The 17408-nt window shown below is 36.0% G+C and overlaps 1 protein-coding gene across 2 annotated transcripts in view; it reads left to right on the top strand.

Annotated features, from left to right (window-relative positions):
* Positions 1-16692, top strand: part of Fam204a (family with sequence similarity 204 member A) — a 31387-nt gene extending 14695 nt beyond the window's left edge. For both annotated transcript variants that reach the window (XM_042701444.1, XM_042701445.1), the window contains 3 exons: positions 2269-2358; positions 15551-15657; positions 15964-16692. In XM_042701444.1, coding sequence (XP_042557378.1) covers positions 2269-2358; positions 15551-15657; positions 15964-16015 — 249 coding nt within the window. In that variant the 3' untranslated portion in view covers positions 16016-16692. The remainder of the gene's footprint in view (positions 1-2268; positions 2359-15550; positions 15658-15963) is intronic.
* The last annotated feature ends 716 nt before the right edge of the window (positions 16693-17408 follow it).

Raw genomic sequence — 17408 nt, 5'->3', positions numbered from 1 at the left:
TAGCTATGATGACAAGTGTACACCACAGTGCCCAAGTATTGGTTGAAGTAAGTTTTTTGAGTCCTTGCAGTCTTCCTGATGTGATCCTTTTAAAGTAGCTTACAGATGTGAGCAACTGGCATCTGTCTGGATTTGTAATTTTAACTGACTTTTAAGTGAAAATTGTACCTATAATAAGCTCATCAGTTCATATGAGTTTCTAGAAAATGGGTATGTTCTCTCTCACGGACATTAAATTTGGAGCTGTAGCTCCAAGGCAACCAAAGGACAATAACAAGTTGGTACAGTATGAAGACAGCTGGCTTCTTCTTGGGTATTTGTGATGAAAATAGAGTGGATACCTCTTTATTCCTTGATCTGTGGTCATTCTAGGTTCTGGTATAAATGAGCGCAGAACCCAGGTCTCTTAAATCTCAGAAAGCCTAGAAAAGAGGGAGGGAACTGAGCTGCTGTATGGAACCAGCAAGGCAGACTTGAGAGTGAATTAGTGAACAAATTGCTGAGGTCAAAGACTGGAGCAAGTCTGAGATGACTGACTAATTACATAAACTCTGAGGTGAGCTATCAGATTACCTGAATCTCGGATGCCAAAGCAATTGAATTTGATACTCATGTTTTGCTTCTTCAGTCTCAGTGGTATTTGAGGAAGTACCTAATATTTTGCACTGGAAGGAGAAGTCATTAACATTAAAAAAATAACTTTTTAGTAAAAATTAAATGATGTGTGGTTTTAAGTGTAGGTTTTGTATTAAGGTTTGGAAGCCAAGATGGTGAAAATATTTTCTCAGCCTACAAGAAATATTTGTTAGTAACTGGAAAGAATTACATAAATGTAGTAACACATAACCCTGGTTAAAAATACTTGAGCAGAAGGGCATTATTTCTTGATATTACTGTATGGAATTCTCTTGAGGACTTCAAGATGATAATGTTAAAAATGTTCCCAATGTGGGAACATTGGGTGTGGTCCTTTCATTATTGATGCAAGCATGAAGTACTACTGCAGGTGAGCCTAAGTGTAATTGAACAGACTGAGTACTTCCTGTGTGGATGGAAGTGGGTACATTTGGGACTATACCAAGCCAGTTATATCCTGACTGATCATAGAACCCAAGAGAAGAAACAAGCAGTGTGTCAGATCAGTGAGTGCTGAAGGGAAGCATATGGCACAGTGACAGTATAGAGTGGAAAGCCCACTGGTATAGGTGTGGGGAAGGGTGGCAGGTCAATGGGGCTTCAGTATAGGGAAACAGAGAAAGTAGTAGCATTTGAAAATAGACAGTGAATGAAGCACATCACAGAAAGGTATATGGACAAAATGGCAAATGTGAAGAGATTAGGAAGCTTAGTATATCTGGAGCTGAGGTGGAGGAAACAGTCATATAGTCGAAACACTCAGGAATTTGATTTGCATTGTGGCATAAGTTCCTTAGCTTTGCATGGACCAGAATAGTTGATGGATTGACAAGACCAGAATGGTACTTCAGTTGCATGATTGGAGTGGTATTGGCCAAAGAGTGTAGAATTTTGAGATAAGTAGAGTCAGAGATTCCTGAAAATAAAAGATGTTGAAAGAGTCAGGGTGTTGTTCCAGAGAAATATCTGGAAGATTGGACAAGAATAGGAAGAAAGCACTGGAGACATTACGAAGGATAATTAAATGAAGGTCTCCCAATAGTGTGGGAATAAGCAAAGAAGCTGGTTGGTTTCCCAGGTCTTTAGATAGAAGGAACTGGAACTTCTTTAGAGAAGGAACTGGAAGGGAACACTTGTCACTTAATCGTGGGCATCAGGAATGAGTGTGGCTGAGAATGCAGGCTGAGCAGCTCTGCATTTATATACTGGGCACTTCAGGCTCTGTTTTCTCATCCTTAAACATTAGCTAACATTATTTCAGGGATTATAGGGTTAAGTCAACTTTCTCAATAGTAACAAACCCAGGGTCTGCCACATAAGGGCCCTAAACCTTAAGTACTACATAATTTTTGTTCTCTCATTAACCTTATTAAGGGAAAACGCTGAATTCACACAAAAGAAATCTGAATTTGCGTGTCCTTTTATTATTATTTTGAGAAGTTAGGTGACTTTGGGTAAGTAATTTATTGTTTCTGAGACTTACCATCGGTAAATGTAATAGCTGTTGCCTACAGTTACTGTGAGAGAGAAATGATCGTAATGTATTTGGTTTAATCCTATGACATAGTCTTGGCTAGCAGATGGTTGACTTTCTTTGCTACCCTTAATTTGTAGGTTTCTTTTTCTTTCTAGTCAGGTCTCGAAAAGAGGATAGACCAGGCTGTGGAAGAATGGGATGTTGAGAAGGCTGAAGAACTCAGCAACCAGCTAGCTACTCGAGAGGTGAGTTAAACTGATAGATAATACATTGTGTTTCCAGACTTCCTCAAGGGAATATATATTTTTTTTATGATAATAAGTTCAGTATTGTTTCTTGTTTCCTTTCTTCCTTCATTTATACTTATTTTAAAATGCTAGCTTTGTTTTTGTCTTTAATGTTTTAAAATTATTCTGGTCTAAAACTAGGTTTGGAAATAATCCATAGTTATATTTGACCTTAATTTTACCTAAGTCAGAGAGGCTAGTTTCTTTTTTTTTTCTTTTTCTTTTTAATCCTAGAAGTACTAGAATTTAGCTCGAGGTTTTGTGCTTGCTAGGCAGGCACTATACTGCTTGAGCCACATCTCCTAGCCTTTTTTCTGGGTTTTGTTTTTGTTTTTGTGCAGGTATTAGAGTTTCAACTCCAAGCCTTTCACTTTTTAGACTATAATTTTATTATTATTAAGGTGTTGTACAGAGGAGTTGCCATTTCAAGTCCCTCTCTTTTTGGACAATGTCACCCCTTCTTTCACTTTCCCCTTGACCATCGTCATGTGTCAGAAAGCCATCTCTAGTGGTGCTATGGTCTTTGCCCACTTTTTCCTCTTTTTTTTTTTTTTTTTACCACAAGCCTTAAGGATCTTGTGAGTTTTATTTATTTATTGTCTCTATTGTTGTTTGTTTTAATTTTTGAGATAGAGTCTTTCTCACTGTGAGTTCAGGCTGACCTCGAACCCTCAGTCTTCCTTCTTTTGCTTCCTAATTTGTGCTAGGATTATTATAGGTATATGACACCAGGCCCAGCTGGAGTTTTACATTCTTTTCCTAGGAAAAAAATAAATTCAGAAGAGAGGCTTAGAGATTTTAGAATTATCATTTTAAAACACTTTTAAAATCATTTGTCACCTTAAATTTTACTATGTGTAATATCGTGTCCATGTGTGTTAATAGCTAACATAAAGGAAATTATAAAGTTGTGAACTTCAGCTTGGACATAATAAGAACCTAGTGTAAATAATTATTTGACTTTTCAAGATAAATGAATTAACTTTTTTTTTTTTTTGGCCAGTTTTGGGGCTTGAATTCATGGCCTGGGCTTTATCCCTGATTTTTTGGTGCTCAAGGCTATTGCTCTATTCCTTGAGCCACAGTGCCACAGATCTCAGCCTCCTGAGTAGCTAGGATTACAGTCATGAGCCACTAGCTCTTTAAGTTGACTTTTTAAAAACTGTTCTTTATAGTGGTAAAATAATCCATCAGATTATTATTTAACCACTTTTAAATGTATGATTTAATGCCTTTAAAATCATTCAAGTTGTGCAGCCATTACCAGCATCCCTCTGTAGAATTCTAATCTTACAAAACCACAACTTTGTACCCATAAATAAATAGTAACTCCTCCCTCCCCTTCACCCAGCCCTTGACACAGACATCCATTTCTATCTCTATGAATTTGATACTACATATAGGTAGAATCTTGGCTTCCTGTTATTGGTTACTCTTGGATTCTGGCTAATCTGGAGTACTGGTGGTTGTAGTAAATACTTGAAAGTAAAGGATAAGACAGTGCAGGTCCCACTGTTAGTGTAGGCACCATGTGATCCATCTGTGGCCAGCATTTTTCTTAATATCTATTTTTGTTTATTGGCACCTCTCCCTGAAGCGAGGGGAATTCACAGAGAAACATTCATGTCACTGCAGGTTCCAAGTTCCTTTTAGTGCATTTAAGAATACATTTAAGAATATAAGTTAAACACATTGTAGTTTTTTTTTTAAGAAATTGTGAAATTATTTCAGACTTGTTTGTAAAGATTTCCTCTAATCTGTAAACTACTTAAATGTGCAACTTTTCTACTAATTTTCTTGTTAGCAAGGAAAAGTTTGGAGCATCAATGGCTCGCACCTTACAGTCCTACCTCTCAAGAGGCTGATATCTGAGGTTCACGACCAGCCAAGGCAGACAAATCTGTGACACTCTTATCACCAATTAATCAGCAAAAAGCCAGAACTGGAGGCGTGGCTCCAGTGGTAGAGCTTTGGCATTCATTTTTTTTAAAAAGCCAAATGAGAGAGCTCTAGGCCCTGTTTTACGCCTCAGAAATGCCTCCTGCCCACCCCCACCTCACCTCCCAAAAGAGGGAAATTTTGTTTTCTCTAGTCTCTGACATTTCTTTTTGCTGTCAGGTTTCTTTAATCTGGAATAGTTATTCTTGGTGTCTCAAAACTTTAACATTTTTGAGGAGTAGAGGCCAGTTAGTTTGTGCATACCCCTAGATTTATCTGATGTTTATTCCTGGTTATTTGCAGAAGTATCGGGTGGCTTTTTCCATGCAAGCTGTCCAGAGGCATATACACTGTTTTTTGTCTCACTGTGTGATAGTGTGACTTTGATCATTGAATTAAGGTGGTATCCTTGGGTTGTTATTGTTAAGTTGTATTTTTCTCTGGTTAATGAGTGAATGTCTTGTAGGGAGGTGGGAAGTAGTCTGAGACTGTATTCTCTCTTACTATACTTCCACATTAATTTTAGCATTTATTACTAAAACATTTTTAATTATCCTTTAAAAAGCTATATAGAAGAGAAGAGTTGACATTCAGCAAAGCAGTTTATGAATACAATGTATCTTGATTAGTGTCACTCAACATCTTTTCTTGCTTGAGACAATTATTATGAAGACTTAGATCTTTAACTGTAGTGTGTGTGTGTGATTTCTTTTTTTGGTATTGGGACTTGAACCCAGGACATTGGCATTGTACTAGTTGCTAGGCAAGCTCTTTTCCACTAAGGTACACCCCAACCCAACTTAGATCTTTAAAATACCATTTAGTGATACTTTTCATTTTAACTTGGGAAACTAGCTTGGCTTGAGATATTGGATTATAGTCTTTTTCTGAATCCATGTTAAATCTCTCAGTAAACCTAGATAATATTCTAAATGATGTACTAGGCTGGAGCGAGAGCATCATATGACACTGCCAGTGAGCAGTGGCATTGTTGCAACAGTGTGGCCTACCTGCCCAACCCATTCACCATTGAGCTTACCTGTATGCAGTTGCCTGGCCCAACACTCAGAAACAGTGCATTGAGGCCTCAGAAGTGGGTGTCTCTTTAAGAACAGGAAGGTTTTATGTATATATGGATATATATATATATATATATATATATATATATATATCCATATATACATATTTACCTATGGATCCCAGTCATTTGTATTTTTGTTTAATAATTCATCTATGCATTAAAATGTACTAAATAAAAAAAAAACAACAAGAAGGTTATAGCTGGGCGCCGGTGGCTCACGCTGTAATCCTAGCTACTCAGGAGGCTGAGATCTGAGGATCACGGTTCAAAGCCAGCCCGGGCAGGAAAGTCCATGAAACTCTTATCTCCAATAAACAGTCAGAAAACCAGAAGTGGCGCTGTAGCTCAAGTGGTAGAGTGCTCACCTTGAGGTGAAGAGCTGAGGGACAGTGCTCAGGCCCAGAGTTCAAGCCCCACGACCGACAAAAAAAAAAAAAAAAAAATAGGAAGGTTTATTTTGGTGTTTTGTCATCCTGCTATTTTACAAATGGGAATTTTATAATATTGACTACATGTTTTCCATACTTCTTAACAAGTGAGATTGCTTTAGGAAATGCCTGATATTTTCAGCACTTATGAAGATAGTAAACATTTTTCTTAGTTGTCCTTTTCACGTCCATATAAATATAACTCAGTTCTGGTAGAGCAAACTAAAGTTATTTAGTATGATATTAAAGAATTCTGATTTACAGGTAAAATAATAATTTGGGCTCTGTAATTTTACCTGGATAAATGGAAAGACATCTAGAAAATGTTTGCTGTTCAGACACAGACATTGGAGAGACACTGATGCTGAATTAATCACCTACAAAGAATAATTAATATTAGATTCTTGACTGGACAATTTACTTGGAGGTTTGAATTCTCATATCCATCCCTTTAGTGACAGTCACTGTAGATATGATAGCAAGATTTGGAGATGTGTAAGTTTAGGATGGAAGCCCTTTATAGATTAAGTGTATACATTTATGGTAGGTGTCCTGTTGGAAACGAGATATGTTAGATTTTAATCAGTACTGTTTCTGTTGTTTTTTCCCCAAGAAGCAGTGACTGGTACCTGCTGATAAAGCCTTTGTTCTAGACAAAGATCCTAAAGTTCTTAAAAGCCCTTTCCAATAAGTCAAACAAATTTTTGGTGTTTAACATTTGTAAGACTGTGAGACCAGTAGGGCAATATCCATTTTGGGAAAAAATAAATAAAGCTAGAAGTAGAGTCGTGTGCAAATATGCCTTGAAAACAGTTCTTCAAAAACAGTCTGCCAAAATAAGTTGTCAGTGTGCTGTCGTCATGACACAGCAAGCATTCCTTAAATGCAGGACAACAGGAGGTAGTTAAATTGTGCTTGGTTTTCTTGTCATGGTGAGATGCTCTGAAACTGCCCCTCTTATTGATTTAACCCTTTAAGGGGATATAAAGAGGAGATATAGATTTAAGTTTATGTCAGACTGATATAATTTCTAATTTGGGGGCAGAGGAGGTTTTCTTTTTTAAATTTTCTTTAAAAAAATTTGTGTCATTCCTGGGGCTTGCACTCAGGGTTTGGGCTCTGTCCCTGAGCTTTTGTTGTCAAAACTAGCATCATACCACTTTGAACCACAGCTCCACTTCCAGTTCCAGCTTTTTGTGGTTAATTGGAGTTAAGAGACTCACAGACTTTCTTGCCTGGGCTGGCTTTGAGCCTTAATCCTTAGATCTCAACCTCCTGAGTAACTAGGATTAGAGGTGAGAGTCACCTGTATCTGGCTGAAAGTTTTTCTTAAAAAAAAATATAGATAGATAGATAGACAGACAGACATATAATATGCATACATACACACATTTGAACATATTTGTGATTTGTTAACTTCAGACTTACACAAATCCATCAAAATAAATACTTAGAAATGAAGTTCTAAAGCCTAGATTAACTAGGTAGGTAGGAGTTAGGTTATATCTCATACTTTGTAAGAGAAATTTTCGCTTAAGTATTTTCTTGTTAGCTGCTAGAGTTTAAAACCCATTCGGTCTGGCAGCAGAGCCGTGTTCTCCCCGAGAGATGAGTCAGCCTACATTAACTAGATGTACTCAGCAGATTTCAGTTGTACCTGTATACTGTCAAAGCAGAAATGAATGAGGGCTACTTGTAAATTTAATTTGAGCTTTGTATAGCTTATGCCCGATTAAGCCTTTCCTGTAAGGAATTAAAACAGGATACTCATTGGCAGCATGAAGTAAACTAGACTTTTTGAAAATACCAGTACTTCATGTTGTGACAATATAATAATATTGTGCAACCTGCAAAGAGTAGTCATGTTGTTCTTTGAGGATTTGCAAGATATTAGTATTCACATCTGAGATAGTTTAGTTATAATCCTCTGCCATCCTCAACAAGGCCAAAACCTTTAGATTTAGTGATAGGATAAAATGTCTCATTTTTTAAAGCTTATTTTATCTAACTTATAAATGAGGACCAGGATAGTGACTATTAAGCATAATACTCATTTAGGATCTAACCAAAGTGTCACAGGTAGAAATGATTATATGTATAGTTTTAATATTAGCCTTTTTATAGATATAAGTAGGATAAGTTAAACCACAAATTTAATAAAGTGGGCTGTTTGAGAATTTATATTTCAAAACATAGATTCAAAGCAGATTTCAAAACATTGTTTATAAATATTTTTGTAAAGAAGCTAGCTTTTTAAAATTAAACTTTGAAGTAAATTGCATTCTTTCATAGCTAAGTAAATTCAATGTTCACTAAATTTGAGCAGAGTATTAATTTGTACCCTATGCTCTGTACTTAGACCAATTGCTCAAAAAATCTGCAAGTGTTTTTCCTAGTTATGTATACATTTGAGGAGATAGGTTCTGCTTTTTATGTTAACATCTGAAAAGGAGTCCTTCAGAAATGTTCTGAATGCTATAGCGTGTGCTCTAATATTCAGGATTTTTCCAAGTCAAGTTTATTATTAGGCTTTGGTTTTCCTGAGAGGGTATGACTACATACAATCCACCCTTTTTCATCTCAGTTGTTACTTTTATGTAGATGTAAGTGCTCTTGATGGAAGAAGAGCTAAATTCCCCCTCCACGTGGAACCTTCTTGAACAATAAAAATTTGACAGATTTATTCATCAAAGTACCTGAACTATTATCACATCTGGAGTTGAAATTTGAAACATATACTCAAATTTTCAAACTTAAAATTTAGAGTTGCTGTCAAACCTAAAGTTATATCTGGTCAGAGCTATTATGTTTGCAAAAAATAGCAATGAAGCAATTCTTTTATTTCGGAACCCTTTAATCTATACTCCAGAGAATAAAATTGTTTTCATCTCATTTTGTGAATGCTTTCTTTGAGTAGAAATATCTTGGAACCAAGTTTCTGAGACAAAAACAATCTGCTCAGATGCAGAGTTGAACACTGTATTCCAATTAGCTACTGGAAAAGCTGATCACGGGAACCTGTGACCCTACTGAAGCAGGGCTGGTCCTTTCTATGCTCATAATTACTATGTTTTCTAGCCACAGAAGATAGGGTAAATATGTTAAAAATGCATTGCATGTTGTTTGTTTGGGTATGTTAAGAATATAAATTTTTATCTCCATTTCAGCATATTTTAAGAAAAGATTTTACTTTGATGGAAATTATTTTGTTGTTCGCACTAGGGATATGTATGACAAATTCTAATTATAGATTTTTTTAACTTAGTTATTTTGTTCAGAGTCTGCAGTTTCTTGGAAAAATATATATTATAGCTTTCTAATTTTACTATTCTGTATTTGAATGATTCCTTGATGTTTCATTTATTTCTCTTTCTAGCTAGGTAATAGAGTTCAATAGTGTTTTCTTTTTGGCCTGTTTTCACTGGTTCGCAGTGGAATATTGGACACCAGGAGGAGATGTAGGCCATTGTTTCTAAGCGGCCTATTGGTCACCTGGGAAGGTGGGAACTCTGGCCCTTGGGAGATGTATAGCTAACAGAGACACCCTTAGCTTAGCTTGGTCATCGCTCAGTGCTTTTTCACTTAAGCATTCTTCCATGTACCATTTTGTAGTCTGCCCCTAGTCTGCAGGGCTCTAACATGGTTGTTGAAATTCTTTGAAGCCTTATTCTCCGTAGTTCTTATTTGTAATTCAGTTGTTACATGTAGATGCACACTTAGTGCAATGTATGAAAAATAAGCTGCCTGTCCAAGTAAGAGAAGGGCTGCATGAAATCCTTCACATCTAGTTTAAAAGGTAGGTTCATTTCCATACAAAACTGTGCAGAGCCTTGAGGTTGGAGCATAGTAGTCTCAGAAAAGTGTTCAGCAATGGGTTTTCTTTGGGGTTTTTAGGTGTGCTTACTTAGATCTCATTGAATTGTGGGAGTTTTCTTTTAACCTTCAGGGTCTGGTTGGGCGATCACCTTGAACAGCATTCCTTATGCTCTCTTTTAATTATGTTTATCTGTGCTTTTAACTAACCTTAAAAAAGATTTCAGATGTTACAAGTCTAATTAAAGAGACAGACAAAGCACAGTTTATACTGTAGATTTTTTCTGCAGTTCAATTAATCAGCATGTTTTCTCTTTTAATTAAAACCATTTTAGTAAATTAAAGCCCACAGCAAAACACATATATAATTTGTTTGTAATTAGCTCTTAATTGGTGGTAGTTGAAGCTTAGCACCCTTGGTTTCTTTCTTCATGATTGCCATTTTATTAGCAGCCAGTCATTAATTAATCTTTTTCTAATTAGCTTATAAAACTGTTGATGGCACATTATTGTAAATGTGATTTTAAGTTCAAAGCTTGTTAATAGGCTTTCTTACTTAGAAGAACAGAGATAAAGAAATTGCTGAAAACAGTACTACAGTTCTTTTAAAAACTGTCTTTCTTATGGGGGCTGTGTAACGCATCTAACAGCTTATGGTTAATTTCTTAATGCTTTTTTCCCCTTATGAATGGAATAAGTTGCTTGAATATAAATGTGTATATCCAGGAGTCATTGCAGTGGTAAAACATCTTTTTTCCCTCTTTTGGAGTATTGTCATCTACATGTAATATGAAGTCTTTACAGTCATCATTAAAACAGGTGTTATATGAACTATTTCACAATGAATCAGAGTATTTGAATCAGAAGTATATGTGAGTACAGGTATATATACATGTGTCTTTGTCATAGGTTTTTAAATCAGAATTTTTAGGGTTATCATTGAAATAGAGTAATACGAAGTTATAGATATAAAAATAAATGAGATATGTGTAGTCATACATATAGACACATGTATACAAACATGCAAAGCTATTCCAGCCTGTGCATTTACATTTTAAGATTAAAATGAAATGAGAGCGAAAATGACGTGATGTAAAATTAGAGTTATCTGACTAGATCCAAGGCATAGCTCATCTGCTGTCATCAGGGCCCTGGCTTCTCAGGTGTGCCGGTCCAGAGGCAGACACCCTGAGTTCACTACAGCAAGTACCATATTAAATTGTGGTTAGAATGAGACACATTAGCCACATTATATTCTTCTGTGAAATTTACCACCAATTTCGTAAAACTATTTAACCACATGGCATTCTGAGCTGTTTTTTTAAAATCAATTAGTGCCAACTTTTGAAAGTTATTTTAACAACTGGCATTACCCGTCATTGGAAATCTTGCTCGTATTTGCTTCTTGAACTTCATATGTTATTTCAACTTTGGCTATGTTTTGCTTGTTTCTTAGAAGGCATTTTAGGATGCTATGCAAGAGACACTAGAAAGGGATAGCTGACAAGGAAAAAATTAAAAATTGGATAAGAAGTAAATGAATAATGTCATATTACTAAAAAGATGAGAGGCTAATTTGTGCCGACTTTTTGCTAATTTTGTTCAAGCCTCAAAATGAGGAGCTGTCACCCGTTCTGTGTAGCACTGATGACAGTGCCAATGATCCATGAAATAAGCTGCCGCTGGCTTTGTTCTGATAAGAATGAACAAATCTGCACAATGTTCGGCTCCCAGAATCTCATTTTCATACTTGCATGCAGGCTAAAAGAAATAAGCTGTTTGCAGGCTTGATTAATCAGACATTGGAGGGGTTTTTGTCTCTTTGATCTCTTTCGTCTCCTAGGTAACTTGCTTGACATTAATGTTGAGCTTGAGTAAAGACAATCAGGAATTGTCGACCAAACTGATATAAAAATTAAAGACCTTAACACTTTAAGTACTCCAGTAATGGTTCCGCTTTACTTCAGAAAACATCTGTTTTCATTTAATTAAAGAACAAAAGAGAATGGCATAAATATTTTTCATAGAGACCTATTATTCCATAAAAAGTTAAAGTATGATAATTGGTATTTTTAAGTAAGTGCCTTGAAAGTGTTCAAAAAGGAGGAAAACTTCATAAATCTGTTACAAGCTAGTAATTTTGAGCTAAGTAAAATATTTTATGAAATGGATAAGAAGTTTATAGTTGTGCTAGATTAAGCTGTTTGAATCAGATGCTTCAAATGATTACCAGGAAACTTCTTGCAAGAAAAACTAACTTTATTTTGAAGTTTATCTTTTAAAAATATGTGCCATGTTATAAGGATGTGCCATTATATCTATTTTACAACCCTTATATGATTTACACTCACTAAACCTGTAAAATTGAAAGGAATTAAAAAAATGTCGCCGTGCAATTGCTTGAGGTTATGCAGACGCTTTTACAAATCTTCCAAGTGGCTGTAAAGATGAATGCCTCAAGGGTCCAGCCAGGGCCCTGCTTTTCCAACCAGCTAAAGCCCTTATCTTAAATCCAAGCAAAGTACCATTAATCTTTTTGAAAGACCTTTTATGGCTTTTAATATATCCCAAATTAGAACATTTTACACCCTTGGTTCCTGAAATATGGTGATAAAAAGCCTTTAGAGCTTAATTTTCCTTACCGCATGCTCTGACCAATTTGCAGTTCTTTGTGATAATGTTTAGACACCTTAATTAAAATGCAGCAAAATATTGGATGTTCTATATGGAAAATGCTGATACTTTGGCTGCACATACAAGAAATTTTGTATATATTTTGATTCATTATAAAAAAAATCTTCCCACATTGTGTTGCTGTAGTTATCTGATGACCTAAAACAGTTTTTTAAAAAAAATATCAAAACCATTGGCCAAGCTTTTGTGGTATTTACATTGGGTAGGAAGATGCATTTTTTTCTTTGTATAGAAGCGCAAGGGAGATTCTTGTCCGCTTGTTTTATTTGTTTGTAATTCCGAAGCATAGCACGATACTCCTTTATATCCTGCAACTCGGTTCATCATCATGACTGGAAAACTACATTTCTTCTCAGCAGCTTCCACAGAAGATCTTAGTTTTCTTTTATATTTATGAATATTCTTGTTTGCTTTCTTTCTCCACAGAAGTGAAATACATTTGTTTTAAACATGTGAATGACACATGTTTAAAAGCAGTGACTTTACCATCATTGCAAGTTAAACGTCAGTTTTTCTGTAAATATATGGACATAATGCACATAGACCAGATCTGTCTAATATCTATCTGTTAAAGAATATTCCAGTTAACCTAGACCATGGCAAAATGGAGTTAGAAAATAAACCTTTTACAAGAACAAGTCCATTTGTTGTGTGTGTGTGTGTGTGTGTGTGTGTGTGTGTGTGTGTGTGTGTGTGTGTGTGTGTGTGTGTGTGTGTGTGTGTGTGTGTGTGCGCGCATGTGCATGTGTATAGTTCTATGTATTTAGTTGGTTCAGAAAAGAATGGAGCCCTTTCCTATGAATACTTGTTTAAGCATTCTAATGATTTATATTTTGAGGTTTATGCTGAGTCCTGAGAAAGATGTTAGCCTTTACTGTGATGCCATGTGTCCTGGCTTTTTTCCCTTAGTCTTACTGAAATAGGAGAATCATTCCCATGTGACCAGGGCCAGATGAGGAGTCTATAGGAATCAAATGACTGCAAGTGCAGACACTGAGGTGTGTTCTGAGTCTAGGAAACCCAATGAGAGAAATTTTAGAAAGTTAAAAATATAAAACTGTACCTTAATTTGCAACAGTTTTAGAAAATAATTACATAATAATTGTACATTGTAAGTGTGATTCAGATATTTGTTTCTTACCCAAAGTATAGGTTGAATTTAAGTATAAAAATAGCTGATTGGATCTTAAGATGGGGGAGACAAAACTATCACATAACATTTTCATTTGATATGTGATGCATAGGAATAGAAGGAATGGAAAAATAATGGTGTTTTACCTTCAGAGGTTGGGAGTGGATGAAAGACTAAATGGCCCACATGAATGTAGGCAGCCCATTGTGCATCTTCTTCTAAGTTGCATTTTATGGCAGGGGACAGCTGTTTAGATGTCCCATTGTACCTGCACGTGTCCAGTCCCTCTTGCTTTTAGATGGAGCTCTGTGAGCAGAAATGATGTCCAGTTAGCCTAACCCAGCTGGCAGGTGCTCACTTGACTTTTTGCTTGTATTAGAAGTGGCTAAGGATTGTATCTGAATGAAATTCCATCTCTATGTTGTTCAGTGGCTAGGAATTCTATCTTATTGAAAAAGGATGTGGTAGCGTCTACTCAGAGTTTTGTTTTCTCCTTGGATTATTAATCTCTTTTTTGGGGGGGTTGATTTTGGTGAATTTTTGCTGATAAGAAACTGGAATAAAAAGCCAGCCAACAGAACAAAGCCAGCACTGATGCAGTCATGTGTTTCCCTCTCCTGCAGTTTTAAGAGCAAGGCCCTGTGTGGTTCACGGCTGTGTCTCTGGCACCCAAAACAGTCCTGGTGTAGAGTTTGTAGAAGTTGAGATGAAGATGATGGCAATAGCACAGCTGGCATTGGTGTGGGTTTTGAGTAGATACTGAAGTTGCTTGCATTTTTGAGTGGGTTTTCAAGTAATGATTTGTCTTCCTCAGAAGCTTTTGTGTTGATGCTCACTAGCTCAGCACCTTGGTTTGTCAGCTTCCCCCCATTTGTTTGTTTTTTACATATATAGTCTACTGTACTAAAATCTATTTTTGTTTCTCATTTATAAACTCCAGCCAATAGTTAAGTACCACTTGTCTGCTTTGTCCTAAAGGAAACTGCTCACCAAGATAAGCTGCAGACCTCCCTTTCCTAAATTGTCTTCTTCTTCCCTCCATATCCCCTGCCTTGCTGTTAGCAAGCGGATCCTTGAAAATAAGGCTTTGATCTGTTAACTATAGAGTGGCTTCCAGGTCATTGCTTCTTTTTCCAGGTCTTCCTGCCTACTAATGTGTGTTAGGTTGAATGAAGGAACAGAAAAGTCAAGAAACACCAGAAAGATTTTTAGCCTTTGTCATTTAACCTGAGTTCTTACTGTATCCATTGTGATATCCATATAGAAATGTGTTTAAAAATACAAACTCTTGGAAACTAGAAGGTGTGAGCTTCACAGCTCTAGAGGTGCTTGTTATGGGAAAGCTCTGCAGCTAGCACAAGGCAGGAAATGTGGAATGCAGAGACTTACTGATAGAGTTAGGGAAGACTTCTGGGGTGGGGGTTCATTTTGAATGGATCTTGTAGGACCAGGGGTTGAGTGCCAGCGGCATAAACAGGATCCTGTCCAGGGAATACCTGGGTCGTGGAGGCTAGCCTCTTCATCTTCTAGGCCCCCCCCCCCCCATGTTCTTTTCTTTCTCAGAGACTTAAAAGCTCTTGCCCATCATGCAGAGTGCATTTATGAAGTAGTAATTAGCTTTCCCATGTTTTATTAATCCCATCTGTGACTGCCAATCAGCGCTTCTGATCAGCATGAGATAACTGGTGTGACCGCACTGAGTTGCTGTAATTCTAGCCCAGAGCAAAGAAAGTTGATGTCTCTGTCAGTCTGTGTGCAGCTTATCAGGCCAAATTCCTGTTCAGCCTACAGAATTGCCGGGATAGCTTGAAGAGCCTCATTACTACCTTGGTGGACCCTTGAGGGGCCTCAGTTTAGGAACAATTTCCATCCAGGAGCTGTGCAACTAGAGTCTTTAAGGATGGAAGGGAAATAAGGACCACAGCTATGTGTTAATTACAATTTGTTCCAATTTGTCAACATAGCTATGTTTCCCACGTGTTCTTAATTAGTTGAATTACAGTTTTTGAATTAGCTATAATAATTATTTTCAAACATTTTTCTTTTCTCCCTTGTAATTTTTAGCTTGGTGTAAAAATTGCCAAAGCAATTGCTTGCCACAAGTTTGTAGAAGCCAAAAAGGAAGCTGAAAATTCACAAGCTGCTCGAAAGAAGAAGAAGCTGGCATGGGGGTAAGTTTACTTAGGATTTCTGCAGTAAATATACTGACATCCTAGTTGTTGGAGAAAGCCTTCTGTTGCATTTGTAAATCCAGTTTGTAGGCAATTGGTAACTTGTACTTTTCGTGTCATGTTGAATGTTTATTAGATTATGAGTGTGGAAGCATTTCTTCATTCTCTCTGATGTTTATTCTACAAACAATGGAGGATATGAAATCTTCAGATTTATTTTCTTTAGTCTCTAGTAGTAAACATGTTTCTTCAGCAAAATGTTTTTATTTTAGAAATACATTGAAATTTTTTTGTTCTTCATTTTAGGTTTGAAGCAAAGAAGAGATGGGAAACCAAAAGCAACATGGGATATATGTAACCTTGCAGAGCTCGGAACACTTACAGACTCACATACTCACATTAACAAAACTTTCCTGCTTAAATTGGAAATTGATCGAAGTAGGAAAAAAATGTGCATAAAACTTAGGCGTTGATGATCAACTTTTGGACTTTTTCTAAGGAGTTTATTCTTGAAGTGAATGTTTTTTGTTATTTGTGTAAGAAACTAAGCATGCACAGAAAAAAAAAGTATGGTTTTTGTTTTTTACTTATTTATTTGCATAGACCTACAGTCTAAAATCAATCTGCTTTTCATTTGTTTGGTATAGCAAAGCCCGTGAGGTCCTTGGACTTGCTTTGTCTGTTCTAGGCATGACAACACTGATTCTGGAATTGTGATTTTAAGATTGTGACAATTTTTACAAATAATTTTACTTAATGTCATAAAAACAGTTATTGATCCCTTACTGGCAGCAGTAGAATTGATATTTTTATGGTCACATAGTACAATAATTTTTGTATATCTTCAGATGAGATAATTATAAAAGGGGGATAAAATAAGTATGTAGAGGATGGTTTAGTTTCAGCTCTGCATAAAAATGTAACTATCTCAGCTCTGTCATTCTTTAAATTATTAGATGATATAGCTACATTAGATTATATATTATACTAGATGTATAGTTTTATTAAACAGCTAATTATAATTCTAAATAACAACTGAATTGTCTAAGAACTGGTTTGTTTTATACTTCTCTTTCCCATTACTACTTAAAAGACTAAATGACTTACTGAGGCTAAGGAGAGGACTGGCACCATAGCAAGGAGTTTTTATTGAGTGTCTGTTCACATTCTTTATGGGAAGCAGCTTTGAGAACTCATATGACCAGCTACACTCGGATGTTATGAAAAATGAGTTCTGATTATAATTATATTACTGTTTCTTACAGATGTAAAACAGCAAAGCAGTTTTATTGATTTATGATGATATATTTAATTTTTCTCTATGTCCCTACAGTAAGTGAAGAATTAGTTGCTACTTGAGTTCAAAAATCTACCTTGCTTCTTTTTTAGTTGAGAAAAGCCATTATACAGAAAGCAAGATTTAGTAGATGGTATGTTTACTGATTTATCATGAAAAATATTCACACCAGATATTGGCATACTATACATTTTAGATTTTCATATTTTGTTTCACTTTGTAGACCTACAACATCCCATTTCAGATTCTTAGTCAATACAGACTTACAGAACAAGAACCTTTTCTTTCAAAATCCACTACATAATCTGCTGGTTTTGTCTGAAACATAAAAATACAGTTTCTTTAAGCCAGGTTTAGTTTAGATTGTCTCATACACAGAGCCTGGCAACAGATACTGCCGCTGGCATCTTCCTTGTTTCTCTTCTTCCTTATGTGTATATCTCAGGCCGTTTAG

This window comes from Dipodomys spectabilis, unplaced genomic scaffold (genome assembly GCF_019054845.1).
Source record: "Dipodomys spectabilis isolate Male_0828 unplaced genomic scaffold, ASM1905484v1 ptg000289l, whole genome shotgun sequence".
Taxonomy (NCBI): Eukaryota; Metazoa; Chordata; class Mammalia; order Rodentia; family Heteromyidae; genus Dipodomys; species Dipodomys spectabilis.
This window is presented reverse-complemented; position numbering and strand designations above follow the sequence as displayed.